The 23,238-nt window shown below is 40.0% G+C and overlaps 1 protein-coding gene across 2 annotated transcripts in view; it reads right to left on the bottom strand.

Annotated features, from left to right (window-relative positions):
• Positions 1-84: 84 nt before the first annotated feature.
• cdh23 (cadherin-related 23) overlaps positions 85-23,238 on the bottom strand; it is a 619,519-nt gene continuing 596,365 nt past the window's right edge. Inside the window, exons 53-68 of one of the 2 annotated variants that reach the window (XM_061910729.1) lie at positions 21,996-22,207; positions 21,316-21,510; positions 21,116-21,229; positions 19,851-19,980; positions 19,513-19,776; positions 18,067-18,228; positions 13,816-14,072; positions 13,649-13,746; positions 13,452-13,572; positions 13,304-13,383; positions 13,180-13,220; positions 8,223-8,283; positions 5,731-5,860; positions 5,533-5,652; positions 5,310-5,420; positions 85-1,472 (exon numbers count right to left, since the gene is read on the bottom strand). In XM_061910729.1, coding sequence (XP_061766713.1) covers positions 1,134-1,472; positions 5,310-5,420; positions 5,533-5,652; positions 5,731-5,860; positions 8,223-8,283; positions 13,180-13,220; positions 13,304-13,383; positions 13,452-13,572; positions 13,649-13,746; positions 13,816-14,072; positions 18,067-18,228; positions 19,513-19,776; positions 19,851-19,980; positions 21,116-21,229; positions 21,316-21,510; positions 21,996-22,207 — 2,435 coding nt within the window. In that variant the 3' untranslated portion in view covers positions 85-1,133. The remainder of the gene's footprint in view (positions 1,473-5,309; positions 5,421-5,532; positions 5,653-5,730; positions 5,861-8,222; positions 8,284-13,179; positions 13,221-13,303; positions 13,384-13,451; positions 13,573-13,648; positions 13,747-13,815; positions 14,073-18,066; positions 18,229-19,512; positions 19,777-19,850; positions 19,981-21,115; positions 21,230-21,315; positions 21,511-21,995; positions 22,208-23,238) is intronic. The other variant, XM_061910730.1, reaches the window with a different exon arrangement.

Here is a 23,238-nt window from a genome sequence, read left to right as displayed (position 1 = left end):
GAAATTTTTTTGATCCAGTTGCTTTATGGAAGTTTTTTTTTTTTTTTTAATCATGAACAAACTTTGTCTGCATTCATTCACTCATCCTGTCCACCAATGTTGCATATTTTATTATCACAGATCTCAGGGCTGGTGACAGTAACGACAAAGAAATGAAAAACATAGCAAATATAAAAATGAACCTGAAAAAACACCACTTATCAGAGACAGCGTCATAGAAAAGAAATAAACACATTTGCACAATTTACACATAACATGTCTGCTATTACGTAAGCAGGCATTTGTCATTAAAACATATCTTGACTTCAATACATAGGAAAATAAAGCAAATATTGCTCTATTTGAGCTTTTTAACTCCCTCTGGTGGCAGTCTTTGTGGCCGTGTTGCCATCTTCAGATTAAGAAAATACAACAGCTAATCACTTTTTATTCCATTTATTCACATTTTCTTGGACTTAAGTCATCAATCTTAGCTTCCAAATTTGCCATCTTTAACATATACTTTTAAAGTCCCCATATACACCACACAAACGCTGAACATGCTTAAGACAAAAAAACTGGACCGGCATGTTCCCTTCAAGCATCACTGGGTCATTTGAGGCGTGGCGGTTGACTGCGTCATCACATTTCCATCATTACTAAAATAAAAAAAATCTTCATATTCCATCTTCACTCCACCAACACTTTTTTTCTTTTTACACTTGCAAACAAACTCAGAATGTGATGATGAATTTGAATATTCATTGTCCTGCTGAAGGCCGTTCGCTGGTCTGAGCTGCTTTCCCCCCAGTGTGTGCATTGGTGTTGGTGTGATAGGATGCTGTCCAGTTATGCTTTCCCAAGTACAAAGTCTGAACGCAGCCCTTGGAGTTGAACACACGTCTTCCACTTTGTCCATTCTGCTCTTTGGATGAAAGTTGATGATGCCTCCCTGCTGACTCTTTTAAAAGAAAAAAAAACTGCTCTTAAAGCACAACCCAGTTAAACCGTCTGTGAGTTTGTGCCCATGAGTGGACAAGACTGCTCACGCTGTGGTCTTCATGTCTTCCCAGCAGGGTCAGGGTGGCAGTGTGGAGTCACAAGCACGCACACTTGAGTCACCATCCAGCTCAGACCAGCGAGGCCTCGGCTAGTCATAACTCGGTGATTTCCAGCGGGCTGGGCGGTATCTCCCCGTCCTTGTGGCGGTGCATCGGAGTCGACTTGGCCGACTCGGTGCGGGCGTTTCGTTCGGAATAAAGTCCGCCATCTGCGTTGAGAGCCTCCAGAGAACGTGCCACAGCCCGCTGGTCGTCCTCCGGCAGGCTGTTGATGTCAGAGGTGAGCAGGGTGCCGGTGCTGCCATGGACCACGTGCACACCTTCCGGTCCCTTCAACTCCACGGGAAGCTTATGTTTGAAGCGCAGTGTTCCCCGACCCCCACTCATGCTCACGCGCTCCCCGTCCTCGTCATCCAGATCGCTTTGGATCAGCTGATAGTGGAGAAGAAAAGAGACTTTAAATGAGGCTGCTGCTTACAAACTTCACAGATGTGAAGAGGAAGGCAAAGGTCATTAAAAGGAAAGATGAGCAGGCCTAGTTTTGAATGGTTCTTACATTCTCAGAGCCAGCGTCCTCTGCAGTTGACATTTGTTTTTGAGAGTTCCAAATTTTAGAAGAAAAAACAAAATCCATGGTGTACAAAACACAAATGTCCACTGCAGAAGACACTGGTCCCCCTGAGGATATATGGACCTGGGGCAGTGACACACAGTTTCTTGGGCCCAGAAACGTCTCATAAAAAAACAATACAAAATACTATTTGTTCTAATTCGTGCATTTATAAGTACATCAAAATATTTCATAGCAATAGAGTAGCGCCAGGACAAAAAGATCCTCATGAGTTAAAGAAGAACTGCACTTTTTTGAAATGTTGCCTATCATTCACAACCCTTATGTAAGACAAGAATACACGTTTAACTTTTTTAAATGTATTTTTAAATAGTAAATAAATGCAAGTAAAAGTCTGCTTGTAATGGAGCCGATGGGAGTCGCTCTATTCCACCTATAAACCGCTTAAAAATATCCAAACACCTTCGTCAAAGTTTTATCTACATAATGTAAGTATATATGTAATATATAATAATCATTATAATCCATCCATCCATTTTCTACCGCTTGTCCCTTTTGGGGGTCGCTGGTGCCTATCTCAGCTGCATTCGGGAACCCAGCGTCTTTTGTGCGTCTTTCTCGGCATTCCCGAGTCTAAGTTGGCTGTCAAAGTTGACCAACTTTTCATTTTACTATCAAAAATTTGCTTGTCGAAACTTTCATTATGATTTATTGTCTGGAATAAACCTTCATGAGCGGTGAGGCTAGAGAGCAGCTCACCAGCTGATTATGCCAATACAGCAGCATAAGGAAGTTGCCTCTGATCAATGCGTCTCAAAATGTAGGTCCTTAATGTTGCGCTTATAATAACAATATTGCTTATACTAGCTTACTATTCAGGTCACGAAATGTAAATGCAGGATTGTGGGGATTTTTGTATGGTTATTGGGTTTTATGGTCAGAGTAGATGCAATGACATCTTGGCTCCATTGAAAGCAGACTTATTTACGGATTAGATTGCATTAAAAAAAAGAAAAACATATGTGCTATTGTCCCTCATAATAATTGTGAATTACAGGTAAAATTCCCAAAAAAGTGCAGTCTTTTTTCATTAGGATTTTAAAGATGTTTCAAAACATGTTGTGGCTAAAGGGATCGAGTCACCATTGTAGCCTTCAAAGTCCTCCAAAACAACTTCAAAACCCTCCAGCAACATTTTGGATAACCACCAAGTATATGTATATAATGTAGTAACAGACACGTTCATAACAATATATAATATGTACAATATTTACCGTATTTTGATAATTTTAATCAACTCCTTCCGCACATTGATTTCTGTTTCCATAGCAGCGCACGTCTGACTACTGACAACAACTTGTGTTCCTACTTCCGGCAACAAATGCGAGTGTTTTCTACTCATGGCAGACTTGGTAACAGACAATGAAGACGACTATTTTTTGGACAAATGAGGATTCACAACCTTTTTGAAACTGAAAATACGGAGGATGAACTGCTGCTTTTAGAAGCCAGCACAAAGAAAGGCTGCAATGTTGGAGCAGACGGAAGCCAAGAGAGTGAAGTCGGTGTGACACAAAGTTGCAAATTTGGAATTTGGAGACAAACTATTTTGACATTTATGGAGTGCTTACCTTCAATTAAACCAGTAAAAATGTCCCCGGCCAGCTGGACCGAACAGACAGCTGTCCATCGAGTTAGTCACACTTTATATCGATCATGATACACGCAGCACGTCAAGCATGTAATTACAACTACAGTACATATGCTATCTTTCTTGCTTTGTACAAACAAAACATGAAATGTGGGCTAATACTTTAAAGGGGAACATTATCACCAAACCTATGCAAGCGTCAATATATACCTTGATGTTGCAGAAAAAAGTCCATGTATTATTTTAACCGATTTCCGAACTCTAAATGGGTGAATTTTGGCGATTTAAACGCCTTTCTGTTTATTGGTCTTTTAACGATGACGTCAAAACGTGACGTCACCGAGGTAACACACCCGCCATATAAATTTTCACATTACAAACACCGGGTCTCAGCTCTGTTATTTTCCGTTTTTTCGACTATTTTTTGGAACCTTGGCGACATCATGCCTCGTCGGTGTGTTGTTGGAGGCTGTAACAACACTAACAGGGAGGGATTCAAGTTGCACCACTGGCAAGACATCTGCCGCCAGACCCCCATTGAATGTGCCAGAGTGTCTTCACATTTGACCGGCGATGCTAAGGCAGACATGCCACAGAGATGTATGGATAACCTGCAGATGCATTTGCAACGATTAAGTCAACGAAATCACAAAGGTGAGTTTTGTTTATGTTGTTGACTTATGTGCTAATCAGACATATTTGGTCACGGCATGACTGTCAGCTAATCGATGCTAACATGCTACGCTAATCGATGCTAACATGCTATTTACGCTAAATCTATGTACATTTGAAACTAGATACCCACATTTAATGCGAAACAAACACTTACCAATCGACGGATTTAAGTTGCTCCAGTGTCACAAGATGCGAAAGTCCTGATCGTTTGGTCCGCACATTTTACCGGCGATGCTAAAAAGGCAGCCATGCTATGGGCCACTTCATTAGGTACACCCACGCTATGGCCGAATACCGTCAATAGCTATTCGCTCAATAGCTTCAATTTCTTCTTCAATTTCGTTTTCGCTATCTGCCTCCATACTCCGACCATCTGTTTCAATACATGCGTAATCTGTTGAATCGCTTAAGCCTCTGAAATCCGAGTCTGAATCCAAGCTAATGTTGCTATATCTTGCTGTGGTAACCGCCATGTTGTTTGTATTGGCAGCCCTCTATGACGTCACAGGGAAATGGACAGTGGTTTCGAAGATAGCGAAAATAAGGCACTTTAAAGCTTTATTTAGGGATATTACGGGACCGGTAAAATTTTGAAAAAACTTCAAAAAATACAACAAGCCACTGGGAACTGATTTTTATTGTTTTTAACCCTTTTGAAATTGTGATAATGTTCCCCTTTAAAGATACTGTAATATGATTGTTCATGTTTTTCAGTCAGTCTTGTGCGTTACAAACTCAAACGTTTTTCGTGCTGACTTAGAATCTAGCTTATCTCTTGCTGTAGTTAGCTTTTTGTTACTCCGGTTGAAAAATACTTTCTTAGTATTCGCTCTTACAATAACAATGTCGGTACAGTTTGGTTATTATACAGGTAAATGAAAGGAAATTAAGTGTTGTTGGCGGTTTTTGAATGCACTTTGAAAGTTATTTAGAGGGATAATTGATTGCTCCCATTAGCTGCATTGCTGGCTACCTAGAACGAGACGATTTTTACATGCCAGACTGCAAAAAAAACCCAAAACTTGTTGCTCATAATGAATGTGAACAAGAGGCACAATTCCAAAAAAGTGTAGTTCCCCTTTAACAGTATATTAAAAAAATGTTTTCGTTCACATCTCTCAATCAACTTTGTCTTAAAAAAAAAGAACTACAGCTCGTTGTGTTTCGGCAGGTATTGATGCCATCTGCAAATAGTCAAGATGGTGCATTGCATGCTGCTACACCTCCAGGATTTCAAAGTTACTTTTTCCTACACACAAAAAACGTGTCTTTCAGTAAAACGTCAGCGAGGGGAAGCAAGCGAAAGAGTGGGAATTTGAAAAAGAGGTGAGATAAGTCAGACAGGAGCAGCACAGCAGCCCGCCGGGCCCACCTCCGTGACTGATGAGTGGTCTCCCTGACTGGTGGATACCGTGACCAGTCTGGCTGCAAAGAGTTTTTTCAGTCTCAGGTAGTCGTCCAGGACCACATTGAGCAGGGAACCCTGACAGAATGGCAGTTAAGATCAAACACGACCCGACTTTACCATCCATCTGAGGATGTTTGACTGGGAGGAGAAAACACAGCTGACATCAATCAACATGTGAGCGTCTCACCTTGATAGGCCCCTCCCTCATGATCTGGCCTAGTTTGGCGATGTTGTCGTACTCCTGAATCGCCGCTCTCAAATAACGATCATCATCCGGCTTGGCTTGAGGCTCGCGACCAAACGTTCCCTTGGACAAAAGAAATGTTTTTTAAAAAGTCGAAAACCGTGCTGGAAGAATGTTTTCCTGAAGAGCGTCGGTACGAACATGAGTGCGAGCAGGACTGTTCCACAGGTCCGTTATCTCGCTCAGGTTCTCCGGCAGGTCGTCTTCATGGTCCGCCTGAGCAGCCAGCTCCAGGTTGTGACAGAAGGGATCCAGCCACACGGGATTAGCGCTGCGCAGGTACACATTTTGATATTTGATACCGGTAGAGAGTCACAATCTTTCACAAAAGTACCAACATTTTTTGTACATGAGGACATTTTGAAAAACTGTGGAAGAAGGAAGAGTCCAATCTGGAGAAATACTTTGCAGAAACACATTTAGGTACTACTGGGCATTGTACAAAACAAGCTATTTTCTGGCGCATTTAAAAATCTATTTAAAACTCATCAGCAATTTAAAAATATCTTATGTGATACCGTCAAAATAAAATTGCAAAAAATATATTAAAAGTAAAGATATAAAATATTTGAACTCACAGTTAGTAGGAACTAGGGCTGGGCGCTAAATCGATATACACGATATGTCGCGGGTTTGTCTGTGTGCGATATAGAAAATGACTATATCGTGATATTCGAGTATACGTTCTCACACAGTTGCTTTAGCTGCGGGCATTACACTACAGGCTCTTCTCACACTTTCTTGTTGCTCCTTCTCACAGACAAGCGCACCTTCTTAAACACGTCACATACTATCACGTCATACGTCACATACGTATACCCCTCGCGGAGCAGAGAGGTAGCATCATGGGTAATGTTAGCTGTGATGCTAGCAGAACCATGCGAGTGGTAATACGAGAGAAGGAAGGTGCGAATGAAGGGAGAATTAATTCCCAAGAAAAACAGCAGGGGGTCCATCGTCTGGCGGTGGTTTGGCTTCAAGTGGGAAGATGTCGAACAGACAACCGTAATTTATCAAGAGTGGTCCAAAAGCGTTGGTAGAAAAAGTAACATTACTGCTAATATGTAGCATCATTTGAAAAGTCACCTGCTAGAGAATGAAGAGTGCTTACTCCGCATTTCAACATCTCCGTTCGGTGCCACACGCCCACACCATCAAAATGCCGAGGCAAACATTTCCAGATCAACACCGTATGCAAAAAATAGTCTACAACAGAATTTAATAACATCCGTAGTAACCTACCAAATAGCGAAGGATGAACACTATTTGATTTCCTATTATACAGTTCATTTTTATTAGACACTTAAAATGTCTCTGACAATCTTGCACTTTCTATTACGGAAATGACATGAATGTTTGTGCCATTGCTTAATAACTGATTAATAAATACAGTTTTGGTCGATTAGTTGTGATTTCCTTCTCTATATGAAAGTTTAAAAGTAGCATATATTAATGCAGTATGAAGAAGAATGTTTTCATGTAGACACATAGAATCATCACACTGCTGTGATTATATGTAACAAGTGTTTATTCAAGGCCAAGGCAAAATATCAAGATATATATGGTATATTGCGATATGGCATAAAAATATCGAGATATTAAAAAAAGGCCATATCGCCCAGCCCTAGCAGGACCTATTCGACGCAGTATAAGTCTGTGGTACCCCTCGTCGCCGGCTTATTCGAGTGGAAATAGCAAGTATTTCATCGCCAGAACAACTGAGTTAGCTTCCGGGGTTGGCCGACATCGTCTCACAAGATGTAGTTTCTCTTTAAATATCCTTCTTGAAAATGGCCTCGCAAATATATAGCTGCCACCTAATCAACTTTGTTCTCCTTCTCCTCAATCTGGTCTGCCTACGGAGCAACACTTCCCGCTTCCTGCTAAATTGAAACTTGTGAATGGATACTCACTTCGGAATGACAAGTGAGTATCCAATCACAGTCTCGTTAACATCAGGCTACTTAGATAGGCTACTGTCAACAACTTGTGATCTGATTGGCTATCGCAACTGTCTTATCAACTGAATGTGTTCTCAAATTCATCCGCTCACAGTCCCAATGAGTATCCAATCACAGGATGCGTAAATGTCACGTTCAACGTGAGGCCAGCCAGAAAGCCTTACTGACAACAACTCACTATCGCAATTATCTATCACCTGTATGTGCCCGTTCACTTACAGTGCATAGACGCCTGCTTTGTTGATTCTGAAGGTCCTGAGCAGATTTCGCTTAGCATGGCAACATGAGCCAGCTGAATTCTGATTGGATAAAAACTAAAACTAAAAACAACAGCACTCGAAGGAGCATAATATGACATGAAGAAAATATCAATACATTTAGATATTTAAGGAAAGCAAATAAAAAAAAACAATTTCATCTTTAATTATGATCATGATTTCTGGTTATGTTAGACCAGCAGAGAATGCCTTGCTGGCCCTGATGGCACACCACTGCTGAAAGTATATTTTAAAAATACAAATTAGGGAGTAATATTTCACCCACCTTGTAGGATTGAAATATGCGTGTTTAAGAAACCATTATTTCCTGCATTGCAACAAATGCATTTTGCCAAATGGTGTCTTTTTTGTATTTGCTATTGTGTTCAAACATTGTAGAGTTTGAAAACCTCACCCCTCAAAAGAGTACTTGTTGGTGTTGGGCATGTCCAGAATATCCATTAAACCTTGGTTCCCTAGATAGTAGAGGAGAAAAGAACACATTTCAACTTGCTACAATTAAAAGCCATGTTTAGTATAAAACAATAAGTAAACAAAGGTGGATGTCGGGTTTTGTTTGACTTCCATTTGAGCAAAAAAATATTTAAGTCGGAATCTATGCAGTGGAAGCTACATTTATGAACCCCTCTATTTGCAAACTTTTAGATCAAGCCAATGTGTCTCTGTGTGAACCATGTTTTGGTGTATGAACGTTTCATTCATTCATTCATTCATTTTGTGTGCCGCTGGAAACCTTAGATTATACAAATGCAATTGTGTTGTAATCACGGCAGACTTGGTAATAAACTTAAAAGACGACTATTTTTGGACAAATGAGGATTCACAACCTTATGTTTTTGAAGCTGAATATACGTAGGATGAACTACTGCTTATATAAGCTAGCGCGAAGAAGAGGGTGAAATGTTGGAAGCAGAGAGAGTGAGGTCGGTGCAACATGGTCACATTGCAAGTCTGGAACGTTGAGCCAAGATATGCTGAATTAATGAACAGTTCAAAATCCGGCCCATGGGAAGTCCCAAGTTTCAAAAATAAAAATTACCATATTTCCTTGAATTGCCGCCGGGGCGCTAATTAATTTAAAATTTCTTCTCACTCCTGCGCTTACCTAAGGCGTGCGGTAAAAGTAAGCATGCGCTAATTATTTTAAAAAATCTTCTCACTCCGGCACTTACCAAAGGTATGCAGTAAAAATTTGAGTGTGATGCAAGCTTGGACCTTAAATCCTACTGAATAGCTCTTAATCTTCTTCCCTTTATGCGATTTCAAATTACTGGTATTGAAATCAGCCTCCTCCATTTTGAAAATGATGACAGGGGAAGTGTCACTCGTGACATCACGAGTTTGACCAGGCGGTAATACTAAGCATGCGCTAATTATTTTGCGAAGCGATTTTGACCCGACAGTAATTCAAGCCAGGCGCATACTATATGCCTTGCGGCAATTCAAGAAAATACGGTACCTTTTTTTTTTTAATCTGTTTTTTTAATACATTTTCTACCGCTCGTTACACTCTGTGTCTCCTAGCCGCTTAGGCAAATCATATTGTCTAAAAATGTATTTTTCCTTCAATAACGTGACATCAAGTGCGCACTTTGTCAGTCTATTAGTGCACGAGTAATGAATATCCATCCATCTCATCCATTTTCTACCGCTTGTCCCTTTTTGGGGTCGCAGGGAGTGCTTAAGCCTATCTCAGATGTATTCAGGTGGAAGGCGGTGTACACCCTGGACAAGTCGCAATGTTTTTATATAGTCGAGGTTACTGCGGTTTATCCGTTATTCAGTGCTCAATACCGGGGTACAGCGGAATATCCCCTCGGTCACCACTTCCTAGTGCTTCAGTGTGTGTTTCTTTTCTCTCCGTTCACCAAGTTTTCTATTTTGCTTACTCAATATGGCCACCAAACCAGCCTGGAAAGAAAGAGTGAATCACTGTGGACGGCGTAGCTCGGTTGGTAGAGTGGCCGTGTCAGCAAATTGAGGTTTGCAGGTTCGATTCCCGCTTGTGCCATCCTAGTTACTGCCGTTGTGTCCTTGGGCAAGACACTTTACCCACCTACTCTCAGTGCCACCCACACTGGTTTAAATGTAACTTAGATATTGGGTTTCACTATGTAAAGCGCTTTGAGTCACTTGAGAAAAGCGCTATATAAATATAACTCACTTCACACTTCACTTAGACTTAGAAAGAAGAAGGAACCAACACATACTACTCCCAGTCCTCTCTCCTTCCGTGGCCTCGTCCGTGTCATGTCTCTCCCGTTGTCGTCTGCTATTCGCGGACGGCAAGTTAAGCAGGATTTAACTTTTTAGCTTTATTTTGAAGTTATTGTAGCAACATGGTTGTTAACGTTTTTGAGAGCACCAAAAGGATTTTTGTGTGCGCGCCCGCGTTGATAGTTTTGCTTGCCTTTGTTGTTGTGTTGTTTTGATAATAAAGAGATTGTTTTTGAAATAGTGAGTGAGGCAAGCCCTCCTGGGGGTGGGGCGGGGAAACCCTGGTGTGATTACGGGGAACATGCTTTATCAGTATCATGCAGTATGACTTTAGAGTGAATGAATGATGGGTTCTCAGTTCTCTGTGAAGCGCTTTGAGTGTTTAGAAAAGTGCTACATAAATCTAATCCAATAATATTATTATTATATTAATACTATACTTGGCATCGGTAATGTCAATATTTGTATCAAAGCTACATCTCTTGAATGTAAACAGATGTGCACACTAACAACATTAAAGACGTTTTTGTGAATTATCAAATTGTTGTCCTATATATGTTTTTACGGGAAACATAGCAAGGTCAAATGCACTTATAATGTATTTACTTGCTCTTATGCTATCTGAACTCACTTTGTTCTCTGCTGGCTGTACATATCCTACTAAGTAAGACCTACACTGTTTCAATGTCCATTTCTCTGTTGATGCAATTGTTGATGACTCAAGTACTGATATCAACCAAAGCTCCTCATCTCAAACCCCGGATTGTAAATAATGTAAATAATTTAATGTATATACTATGATGATTAACCTGTGTGATGACTGTATTATGCTGATAGTATATAATTGTACCATGAATTGATTAACTTGGCCCCCGACTTAAACATGTTGAAAAATGTATTTGGGTGTTACCATTTAGTGGTCAATTGTACGGAATATGTACTGAACTGTGCAATCTACTAATAAAAGTATCAATCAATCAATCAAAAGTCTACAAGGAAGGAACAATTTACCTTGTAGATCAATAAAGTTTGTCTATGTCCATGTCTAAATCCAAGTCTAACACCCTGTTCACATTCACAAGCTCTGGCTTAGCGGTTAGCATGACCCCCTGTATTTTCCTCTGGTGTGTAGTGTAGCATGTTTAGCTATTCCTAATTGTAAGATACCTCCTTTAATTGCCGCCATAGAGATGAGGATTATTTAGCCGCTGACTCTCTAGCATAGAGGCTACATTCTGTTTGTCGAAATTGAGGGACACAGCTAGAATGTGCCATTTGTGGGTTCTTCCGAGGATATCGTAGTCGTAATGGTTTGTACAGTCCTTTGAGACATTTGTGATTTAGGGCTATATAAATAAACATTGATTGATTGATTGATAAACATGCATTATCCTGATAAAACGATACTATTACAAAGCTTTATTGTTGGCCAAATTTAGATCATTTATATCATCTAAATATGATGGACGCTTTGACCTCCCTTCCTCCTCAACAACACCTGGGAGTTGAACTTTGCTTGCACCGCGTGCAGAGCGGCCCCAGGCCTATAGACACAACATCATGTTGGACCCACTCGACATCCATTGCTTTCGTCCTCTCCAAGGTTCTCATAGTCATCATTGTCACCGACGTCCCACTGGGTGCGAGTTTTCCTTGCCCTTATATGGGCCTACCGAGGATGTCGTAGTGGTTTGTGTTGTGGTTTGTGCAGCCCTTTGAGACACTAGTGATTTAGGGCTATATAAGTAAACATTGATTGATTGATAACTACACTCTGGACAATGGGCATATGCACACACACACCCACCACCACTCCATGCCCTCACCACAGCTTGATTCACCTTCGGGGTGATGGAGAACTGAGTAGCGCTTTTTAGCTGCAGTCAGCCTCCGTGGCTGCGGCTACCTCCCCTCTGTTGCAAGGTTTTGTGATTTTATGTAACATGTTTATGTGTGCTACGGCTATGAAGTTTTTTTCTTTGGCCTCAGTCTGGACCCCCTCCCAAGAGTCCAGCTTTTGACTGAATACGTTTTTACTCCTTTCCCCTTCCCTAATATCACCTGTTTCCCATTGTCTTGAGGGGCGCCGTAAGTGGCTGACCCGTCAGCGGTCCTGTTTTTGTCTCCCCGTAGTGCATGTCTGCTCTTAGTGGGACTGTGCCGAAAAACATAATTTTGGTTCTTATATGTCTTGTACATTTTAAAGAAAGAACAATAATAAAAGCACCACCACCACCGTGTAACACTAGTAATTACTTTCCTTTTCCTTAGAGCACTTCCACCACAAAAGCCTGCTTTACGCTTGGAAAACATAATGATGTGCAAAAAAGTGAACTATCCATCCATCCATTTTCTACCGCTTGTCTGTTTTTTGGGGTCGTGCGAGAGGCTGGAGTCTATCTCAGCTGCATTCGGACGGAAGGCGGTATACACCCTGGACAAGTCGCCACCTCATCGCAGGGCCAACACAGATAGACAGACAACATTCACACTCACATTCACACACTAGGGCCAATTTAGTGTTGCCAATCAACATAATCAGTAGTATAATTCCCTTTGCGGAGCCAACTGTATCTTTCCGTACGTGCACTCTTAGTAGTTCACGAGTAAATCTCGTATTTACTGAGCAAAATTACGTTTTCAAATAATTAATGGGAGCAAGTTCGTAACTAAGCAGCACGGTGGAAGAAGGGTTAGTGCGTCTGCCTCACAATTCGAAGGTCCTGGGTAGTCCTGAGTTTAATCCCGGGCTCAGGATCTTCCTGTGTGGAGTTTGCATGTTCTCCCCGTGACTGCGTGGGTTCCCCCCGGGTACTCCGGCTTCCTCCCACTTCCAAAGACATGCACCTGATTAGCAACACTAAATTGGCCGTAGTGTGTGAATGTGAGTGTGAATGTTGTCTGTCTATCTGTGTTGGCCCTGCGATAAGGTGGCGACTTGTCCAGGGTGTACCCCGCCTTCCGCCCGATTGTAGCTAAGATAGGCTACAGAGCCCCTCGCCACCCTGGAGGGAATAAGCGGTAGAAATGGATGGATGGATGGAAGTTCGTAACTACAAACGTCGTAAAAGGAAGACCACCTGCACTACATCGCATCAGCCACATTAGGAGGTTGGCAAGTAGAGGGGACAAACCTGTTGATCCCGCGACGATCGCTTTGAGCTTCCTCTGATGTCTGCAACAGTGACAAAAATGTTACGAACTCGACCGAACATTGCTGTGTGGACACATGAACTTTTGTGAAAGAAAGCGTCTTACACTCTGCGATAATGCCAGTTCATCGAGACAAACAATATACCAGCCAGGCACAGCAGCACAGCCAGAATGATGATGACCAGCTGGGACAGAAACAGGTATTTAACAACACAGCATGTGGCGAGAACACGTTTTGGGGCTTTTGGAGGACCTGCAGAGTGGTGATGTCATCGGGGAGCTTGTCACTGACGGCGGGATGAACATCCACCACGTTGTACGTCCTGAACAGATTTCTTAGCTGCTCCTTGTTTTCATCGATTAACTGGATCACCCTGCAGACCAGTAGAACACAGTAGTAGTAGTGGTGTGGTTTTTATGGACTGACTTTGAAATAGAAAAAGAAGAAACCTTTCTACGTCTTGGATGGTGTTGCTCTGATTGTTGACCACGTGGACCAGCATGTCAGTATGGGCATAATTCACCCTGCCCTTCTTGTCCACGTGAAACTGGAGCAAACCAACAGGACGTCAGCTTTTTACAAACACACTATTGACACCCGAGACAGCGAGACACACCTGTATGTCATCTAAGTTGACAATGGCTCCCGTGATGTTGGACAGCAAATTGATGAAATCATCCTGGTTTTCACGCACCAAATCGGGGATCTCATTGAAGACGATCTTGACCCTCTGGTCGTCCCGCAGGATGTAGATGTTCACGTTCGTGGTAGTGCTGTGCCCGGCCAGGTCGCACGCCAAAATTTCGAGCTGGAAATACCCAGGGTTGTAAGCCGTGAAGAGGTCGTAGGTGCGGATGATGCCGTCAGTCAAACCTGCAAACAGGGTGTCGTCAAAGGTGCTGTTTGCAATTAAAAGTGCTGTCACAGTAATTTTTCAGAGCTCTCACTCTCATTGTTATATATTGTTGAGCACAACATGGAATAAATCATAAGAACGACATGTAGCTTTTTCCTTAAAATTTGAACTACAAGTTACTGTTAAATGCTTTTTTAAATATTATATATATATATACATACATATATATATGTATATGTATATATATATATATATATATATATATATATATGTATATATATATGTATATATATACATATATATATATGTATATATATACATATATATATACATACATATATATATGTATGTATATATATATATATGCTTTTTTAAATAATAAATATATATATATAGACATATATATATATATATATATATATATATATATATATATATATATAGACATATATATGTGTATACATATATATGTATATGTATATGTATATATGTCTGCATATTAGGGATGCGCGGTTTGCGGTCTCATCCGCGGAGTCCCCGGATAAACCGCGGGTCGGGCGGTTGTTATGACGAAAAAATTTATTTGAATTAGATCCGGGCGGGTGGCGGTTGAACCATCCGGAAATATTTGATATGCATCGTTCTGTGATCAGTAACCTTTGCCATTCAAAGTGCCATTTAAAACCCGTGTCATAAAACGAAGAAGACAATAACTGTCGCTATTAATCTCATGATTGACTGCCGGTAGTCACCCAGTTAACAGGTATTAGGGCGTGCTATAAAACCATTGGCTTTGTCACCTACTACGACATGTACGATCGGCTTGTCAGTCCAGCATCATGTTGTGTGTCGCTTCCACAGCAACACGCACACGACTGCAAGGCATACTGGGTGACACAGAGTACACTAATGGTTGTGATATTAACAATTTTAAGACTCTTAGTAATATGCGCCACGCTGTGAAGCCACACCTATTAAGAACGACAAACACATTTCGGGAGAACATCCTCACAGTAACACAACATAAACGCAACACAACAAATACCCATACAAATACCCATAATCCTTTGTATTCATGACACACATAATCCTTTGTATTCATGACACACATAATCCTTTGTATTCATGACACTTCCTGACTATTTTATACACTCCTAGCAGCATAATACTACCACCTAGTGGTGGTAGTATTATGCTCTGGGCATTTGTTGCTGCCTATGGAATTGGGTGCTTTACAGAGAATAAATGAGACAGTAAAAAAGGAGGATTACCTGCAAATTCTTCAGGACAACCTAAAATCATCAGCCCGGAGGTTAGGTCTTCGGGGGAGTTGTGTTTTCCAACAGGACAATGACCCCAAACACACGCCAAAAGTGATAAAGGAATGGCTAAATCAGGCTAAAATTAAGGTTTTAGAATGGCCTTCCCAAAGTCCTCACTTAAATGTGTGGACAATGCTGAAGAAACAAGTCCATGTCAGAAAACCAACGAATTTAGCTGAACTGCAACAATTTTGCCAACCAGAAGCTTGCTAGAAGCATGTGGATGGCTACCAAAAGCGCTGTATTGCAGTGAAACTTGCCAAGGGACATGTCATTAAATATTAACATTGCTGTATGTATACTTTTTGACCCAGCAGATTTGGTCACATTTTCAGTAGACCCATAATAAATTCATAAAAGAACCAAACTTCATGAATGTTTTTTGTGACCAACAAGTATGTGCTCCAATCACTCTATCACAAAAAAATAAGAGTTGCAGAAATTATTGAAAACTCAAGACAGGCATGACATTATGTTCTTTACAAGCGTATGTAAACTTTTGACCATGACTGTATATTAGAGCTGTGACGCCATTAGTTTAACCAGATTACTCACAGGTTATCATTTGCCTACATGAATAAAATTAGTTTGATAAAAGACCACAATATTTGGATACAATTGCAATTTGGTAGTCAGATTGTCATACAGGAAAATTTTTTAAATGTTTTACTGAACTGCAAGTCAATGATTTGCTCAAAACTTGGTGACAGTAAGTATAGTAAGAATAAAGTGCACATATTAAAAGTCTCAGCAATATTATAGAAAACTAGGTACATATGTACAGTATAATAATACATAATGTAATAAAGACACACATAATCAACTTTACATAGTGCAACATTTACATCTGCATTTTTTTGTGGACATGTTCCATAAAAATTGATGTTAAAGATTTCTTTTTTTGTGAAGAAATGTTTAGAATTAATTTCATGAATCCAGATGGATCTATATTACAATCCCCAAAGAGGGCACTTTAAGTTGATGATTACTTCTATGTGTAGAAATCTTTATTTATAATTGAATCACTTCTTTATTTTTCAAAAAGTTTTAAGTTATTTTTTATATCTTTTTTTCTAAATAGTTCAAGAAAGACCACTACAAATGAGCAATATTTTGCACTGTTATACAATTTAATAAATCAGAAACTGATGACATAGTGCAGTATTTTACTTCTTTATCTCTTTTTTTCAACCAAAAATGCTTTGCTCTGACTAGGAGGTACTTGAATAAAAAATATGTTCACAGGGGGTACATCACTGAAAACAGGTTGAGAACCACTGATCTAATTAGTTACTATGGTCATCTAATTAGTTACTATGGTCATCTAATAACTTACTATGGTCACTATGAGATATCTCAGATTGTTGGTGGGATTTTTTTCACTATGTTTTTTGCACTTAGGTTGTGTTTCGGTTGATTGTAAAATATGTTGTCAATATTCAGTGTTTTATCATTCATAGTTAATATTGTATATCCCACATTCTTTATTTTCACGTGCATTCTGGGTGTCTCATTCAGTAAAAAAAAATGACAAATTCCATTCCGTTTTTTAAGGTGGTCCGTCATAACGTTTTTAGCTTTCAAAATTGTTGTGAGGTTTTGTATTCGTGTTCCTAAAAATAGATATACCAGCCCCCAGACACACTTTTTTTATCTAAATCTGGCTCCCCGAGTATAATAATTGTCCAGCCCTGATATATATGAATGTTAAATAAAAAGGTAACACGCTAATTACTTTCTCTGGTAATTAATTAATTAACTAAAAATAATTCATTTACAAATCCAATTACTTTTTGGGGAAAGTAACACGTAATTGTACTTAATTACTTTTTTTTAGAGTAATTTTCCCAACACTGCTCATGACAGATCTATGCTTTTGAAGCAGAGTCTTAATTATCCATCCATCCATCCATCCATCCATTTTCTACCGCTTATTCCCTTTCGGGGTCGCGGGGGGCGCTGGCGCCTATCTCAGCTACAATCGGGCGGAAGGCGGGGTACACCCTGGACAAGTCGCCACCTCATCGCAGGGCCAACACAGAAAGACAGACAACATTCACACTCACATTCACACACTAGGGCCAATTTAGTGTTGCCAATCAACCTATCCCCAGGTGCATGTCTGAAACAATTCATTAAATTAGGCCCATGATGCAATACGCTTCTGCATAGGTGACCTTCAGAATCAGAATCAGAATCAGAAATACTTTAGTAATCCCAAAGGGGAAATTAAAATTTTCAGCACAATTACTTTGCATCTGTAAGTAACCTGCAACCATAATTATTTGATACTTGTTTATATATTGACAAATATTGTGTTTTAGACTGAAATATTGTTTAATTTAAGACACTTATTATGTATGTCTTGTTTGGATGTCGTTCTCTAATTAGTTGTGTAGAGTAGCTGCTAGCTCCTAGTAGCCTACAGAACAATGTTTACCTTTTGTACATGACTTCTTCAAAAAACAAGAAAAGACCAACCTTGTGTGCTTATTGGAGGACGTTTAGATGTTAACTGGCTTTCCAGCTTTGCACAAGTAAACATGCTGAAGGAATGCTTGTATCAGACTTCAGATTTTAGATCCATGCTTTGCTAATATCAATATCAGTTCGACCCCTGGTAGGCAATTTTATTAATTTGAGACAAAACTAAAGATACGTTAAAACGTGGTAAGGTAAAGAGACTCACCAATGGTAAAGATGCTCCCAACGTCCTCACTGCCGTTACTCTGAGACTGGAAGTAACGGATGGTAACAATGTGATACTGGACCAAGCTGTTGTTGCCGATGTCGTTATCGATCGCCACAACTTTGATCAGCTCGGAACCCACTTTGGCGTTAGCAGCAACCCCTACAACCGTGAAAAAATACAAAATACAGTTTCACATCGACAAGAAAATCATTGAATATAACAAGCTAGTTTCTAAGGTTTCACAAAAAAATCAGACATGTAGGAGTGAAGATTACCTGCAACAGTGATGGCCAAGCTACTTAGGAAATGAAGTAAGCTAAGCTACGAGTTACTCTCAATTAAATGTAGCTAAACTAAAGGGGAAGCTATCCCCGGATAATTGTAGCAAGCTACAATACATACAAGCTACACGACAAAAATAGCTTGCTACATCAAAGCTACATTTAACTGCATTTCTATCTATGGGCCCACATGTATAATATCTATGTTAATGTAACTGAGAGTGTACAAATAGACCCTTTACTATGAACTATCTGTCATTTAGCTGGTATCTCCACGCTCCACTGTATGTATTTATTTAGTTTGCCTTGTCTTTGGCCCGACCCTACAAGGTTATTAATTTTCTCTACCTACAGTAAAACATCCCAGCATGTATCTGTATATTGACAAAAAAATACAAAACAATGATATGTATGTTTTTTGGGAACAGTTGGTAATGGTTGTGTGCAGTAAAACTTTTCATGAACTCAACTCACCTTAATGTGTGTTCCTAAATTTGTGTTGGACGTCTTGGATAAACAGAGCAGTTATGATTTTAGTTTACAGGGTAAAGAACTAAAAACTAAGGTTTTGGCCATAGTTTTTTGTAAAGGCATACTTTTGTCTAAATATATGCATAATTGTGGGTTTCCTGCAACATCATCTTCATCACTACAGGAAAAATCTCATCTGCGGAAGATAATCCCTCTGCCATCATCAAGTATACATATATTTTTTGAGCCGTCAGCTTGAAGCGTCCCTCTGCCTCTGACTCCCTTGTCGTCATGTGACATGAGTGCGTGATTGGTATAATTTTGTTTACTAGTTTCGATGATCCGTCTTATCTCGCCTTGGATTGGCCAGTCCATAATGTTTTGCCCTAGCCTTAGCCAATTGTGACTCCATCATACAAACACCAACCAATCATCATGGATTTTCTCCGTATGTATGGATGTACAGTATATGGATGTTCTCATTCATTGTATTTTCTCCATATTATTTGAGGCCTGGATTCCCAGTCCATTATTTTTGGCTTTGTAGCTTGTAACTATGCTACTTGCTACATGTGTCTAAAAGTAGCTAAGCTTCAGGAAAAGTTACTCGTTAAAGTAGCCAAGCTACCGCTAAGTAACTGGAAAATTTAGTTAAGCTACGTACCTTAACTACATCAAGCATGCCACTGACCTGCAGTGTACTCTGCTTTTGAAAATCGTGGTTTCTGGTCGTTGATGTCGTCCAGTTCAATGCGGATCTCAAGCAGACTGGGATCTCGAGCAGGATCCAGGGCCCGCGCCCGTGCTGCCCTTTGACCTCTGGAAGGACTCCAGCTCTTGTTACTGGAAGCCTTGATGATGAGAGTGTAGACTGGGTTCTCCTCGCGATCCAGTTCCCTATACAACTTTAGCTCACCGTCTAGACTCAAGCCAAAGTTTCCATCATTGTTCCCTCCTTTGGAAAGATGTCAGTTGGGATATGTTAGTCACACCACGTGGAGACAGGAAATAAAGAGAAAGCTCGATCACCTGCAATGAAGTAGTAAACAATGGCATTGGAGCCTTCGTCAGCGTCCACAGCTCTGGTCACGTTCCCTACCACGGTTCCTGGAGGGGAGTGCTCAGACACTGTCATCTTCTGGTAAGATAAGCTACCACGCTGCGGTGCACAACACAAACACAAAAAAAAGGGTTTAACTGTGCAGATAAACTTACAAATCATCATTCACCATTTCTTTTTATTCCTTTCATGAAAATGCATGTATACAAGCCAAGTACAGGTCACACTTTCATTGTTTTTTTCTTTCTTAAACATTTCTATGATCAGAAAGGAGCAAATGGAAGAATATTATTCTTATATTTATCTGCCCCCTTTTTCAACACAAATTATTTTAGATGACTTTATCACTGTTCCCTCCACCAACACCTGAACTACTTTTTAAATTTTCGTTTAAGCATTTTCACAAAAAACGTCCAATCAAAACCAAAAATCCCTTTGATGTAATGCTATTTGTCTCTTTTTGTAACTCCTTTTGAATTCAAAAATATTCTTGCAACTTTTTAAGTCTTTCTTTAGAGAACTCCATGCTTTCACACAAACAACGGACAAAAAGTAGATTTGTTTCAAATTTGTGTGCGCTCTTGGATATTTAAAGTCATACCAAAGTCAAAGTCTGGAAGAATAGTCTCCACTGCGGTGTAGACTAATGGGGATCCTTAATAAACTAAACTAAATACGGCCTTTTGTAATTCTCATCTTCAGACGTGAACTTGAATAACTTTTGTAAGTCCTTCGGAATAACTTTAATTCTAGCTTTGAACATCACTAATAGAGTATGCAAATTCTACAATGTCTTTTGGTTGTAATAATCCCGAATGAAATGTGGATTTGTGTGGTCTCCATATCCTACTTTAAAAATAATAGGAATTGCTCTTTTCTGTAATAGAAATAAAGGCATTGTGTTGCTGTGATACGTATGTCCCCATATTTCTGCAAAATAATTGAAATAAGGTAGAATAATTGAGCAATATACAATTCTCAAAGTATTGTACGGGAAACTGTATTCAACCTTGTTCAAAATAAATATATCTTTATTTTTAACATGCAATATATGAGCTTTCCAAGTCAACTTTTCATCTATGATGACCCCAAGAAATCCGATTTCAGACATATTCTCCATTTTTCACATTGTTTATGGATAAACTAACTTCTACCTTTCTTTTATTACTTACAAATGACACAAAACAAATGATCCTCATCGAATAACACCGCCTTGATAAAGCATCATACTCACTGGAGGTTTGAGAAAGACCGGCTCATTGTCATCAATGTCCAACAGCGCCACCTGCAGAGGCTGCGTGGTCTCATAAGGCACTGGTTGTCCCATGTCCCGTGCCACAATGATAAGCTGTGACAAATGTTAAGACTCAGTTAGAAACTTTACACACGCACAGTTAGTGTGATGTTTTAGCCCTAATAAAGACATTTACTCACACTGTGCAGGGTCTGTTTCTCCCTGTCCAGTTTGACTGTAGTTGTAATGACTCCAGACGTGGCGTCGATGTGGAAGTTTTCCCAGTCTCTGTTGCCCGCTCCCGTCTGCAGGAAGCCGTAGCGCACCTCTCCGTTCACCCCCTCGTCTGCGTCGGTTGCATGCACCTCGTACACTGGCAAGCCCGGAGGCTGCTCCTACATGAATGCGAAAAAAGGTTTGTTGGATACATTACTGAAGTTAGGATTATAAAAATCATGCGTAAGCTCCCATATCCACCAGAAGACATATAACCGTTCAGGCTGATCTGTATTGTATAAGTGTTATTAAACAGCTGCAGAATAATTTGTAATCATTTCCAGTTATATTGAATGTTTCTTTGATTTGGTCCTGATTCTGTTTCTCAGCAATTTGCTGCATTGTTAGTATTATTGCTTGCCACATGATTCATTGTGTGGCAAGACAGGATGCATTATGCATTAGCAACGCATTGTGAAATATTGGAAGACACTATGGTGTTTCAGTTAACAAGCAGAAAGTATCAATGCATTTTTTTTAATGGATTTTTAGCTATGGAAATTTCAAAGAAACACACCACACAAGTGATCAAGTTGGATTCTAAAGAAAAGTTGCTATTAGAGAACCTATTCTAGCAACGATGACATGCGTAGAGTGATGTTACCTCTGATATATGTATGATGGTTCCATTGGAGGGTCTGACAAATATAGGCCTGTTGTCATTCACATCTATGACTGTGATGATGAGGTCTGCGGTTGTCCACAGAGGAGGACGCCCCTGATCCGTAGCCACCACAGTCAGGTTGAAGCTCTCAGACGACTGCAGCAGGCGGCGAGAACGCACCAGGCCTGTGTTTGGATCCAAGGAGAAAGCATCTGCATAAAGAGAGGAAGTTCAGTTATACCATGGATGTCAAACTCCTTCTTATTGAGGGCCACGGTGCAGTTATGGCTGCCCTCTGAGGGCCGCTTGTAACAGTGAACTTATTGTATATGAAGTTAAATATGTATTTGCCTCATATTTACCGTATTTTTCAGACCATAGAATGCCCCAGATTATTAGTTTCAGTTCCAGTTTATTTTGAACATGGATACAATACAATTACAATGTAATGCATCACATATTTCCAGTTGTTTCATTACAACATGTCCGAAAATGAGCAGGAGTATTAGGCGTACTGCTGACGAGCGTGTCTATTCAGGTCTATCTTACTACAAAAGGCGCAAAGTGTATTAAAGGGGTTATACTACGATTTTTTTTTTTTACATTTAAAACATTTCCTTGTACTCTACATCAGTGTTTTTCACTGTGTGCCGTGGGATACAGTCTGGTGTGCCATGGGAGATTATGTAATTTCACCTAATTGGGTTAAAAATATTTTTTGCAAACCAGTAATTATAATCCGCAAATAATGTTGTCGACGGATCGGCAAAGTAACCGTGTAATACTCTTCCATATCAATAGGTGGCAGCAGGTAGCTATTTGCTTTGTAGATGTCGGGAACATGGTTTGTCATGATCACAATATGCGGGAGGCAGGGTGCAGGTAAAAAAGGTAACTAACGCTTAAACTAAAAATAAACAAAAGGCGAGTTCCGCTAAGAAAAGGCATTGAAGCTTTGGGATGGCTATGCAAAACGAAACTAAAACTGAACTGGCTGCAAAGTAAACTAAAACGGAATGCTGGACGACAGCAAAGACTTACAGCGTTTGGAGTAGAAGGCGTCCACAAAGTACATCCATATATGACATGACAATCCACAATGTCCCTATAAAGAAGAATATTGTCCGCACAACTTACATAGTCTTGATTGACAAAACAAAGCAGGTGCGGGAAATAGCGTTCAAGGAATGAAACTCCATCCATCCATTTCTACTGTTTATTCAGCGCAAGAATACTAAAATAC

Source organism: Nerophis ophidion, linkage group LG09 (genome assembly GCF_033978795.1).
Source record: "Nerophis ophidion isolate RoL-2023_Sa linkage group LG09, RoL_Noph_v1.0, whole genome shotgun sequence".
Taxonomy (NCBI): domain Eukaryota; kingdom Metazoa; phylum Chordata; class Actinopteri; order Syngnathiformes; family Syngnathidae; genus Nerophis; species Nerophis ophidion.
This window is presented reverse-complemented; position numbering and strand designations above follow the sequence as displayed.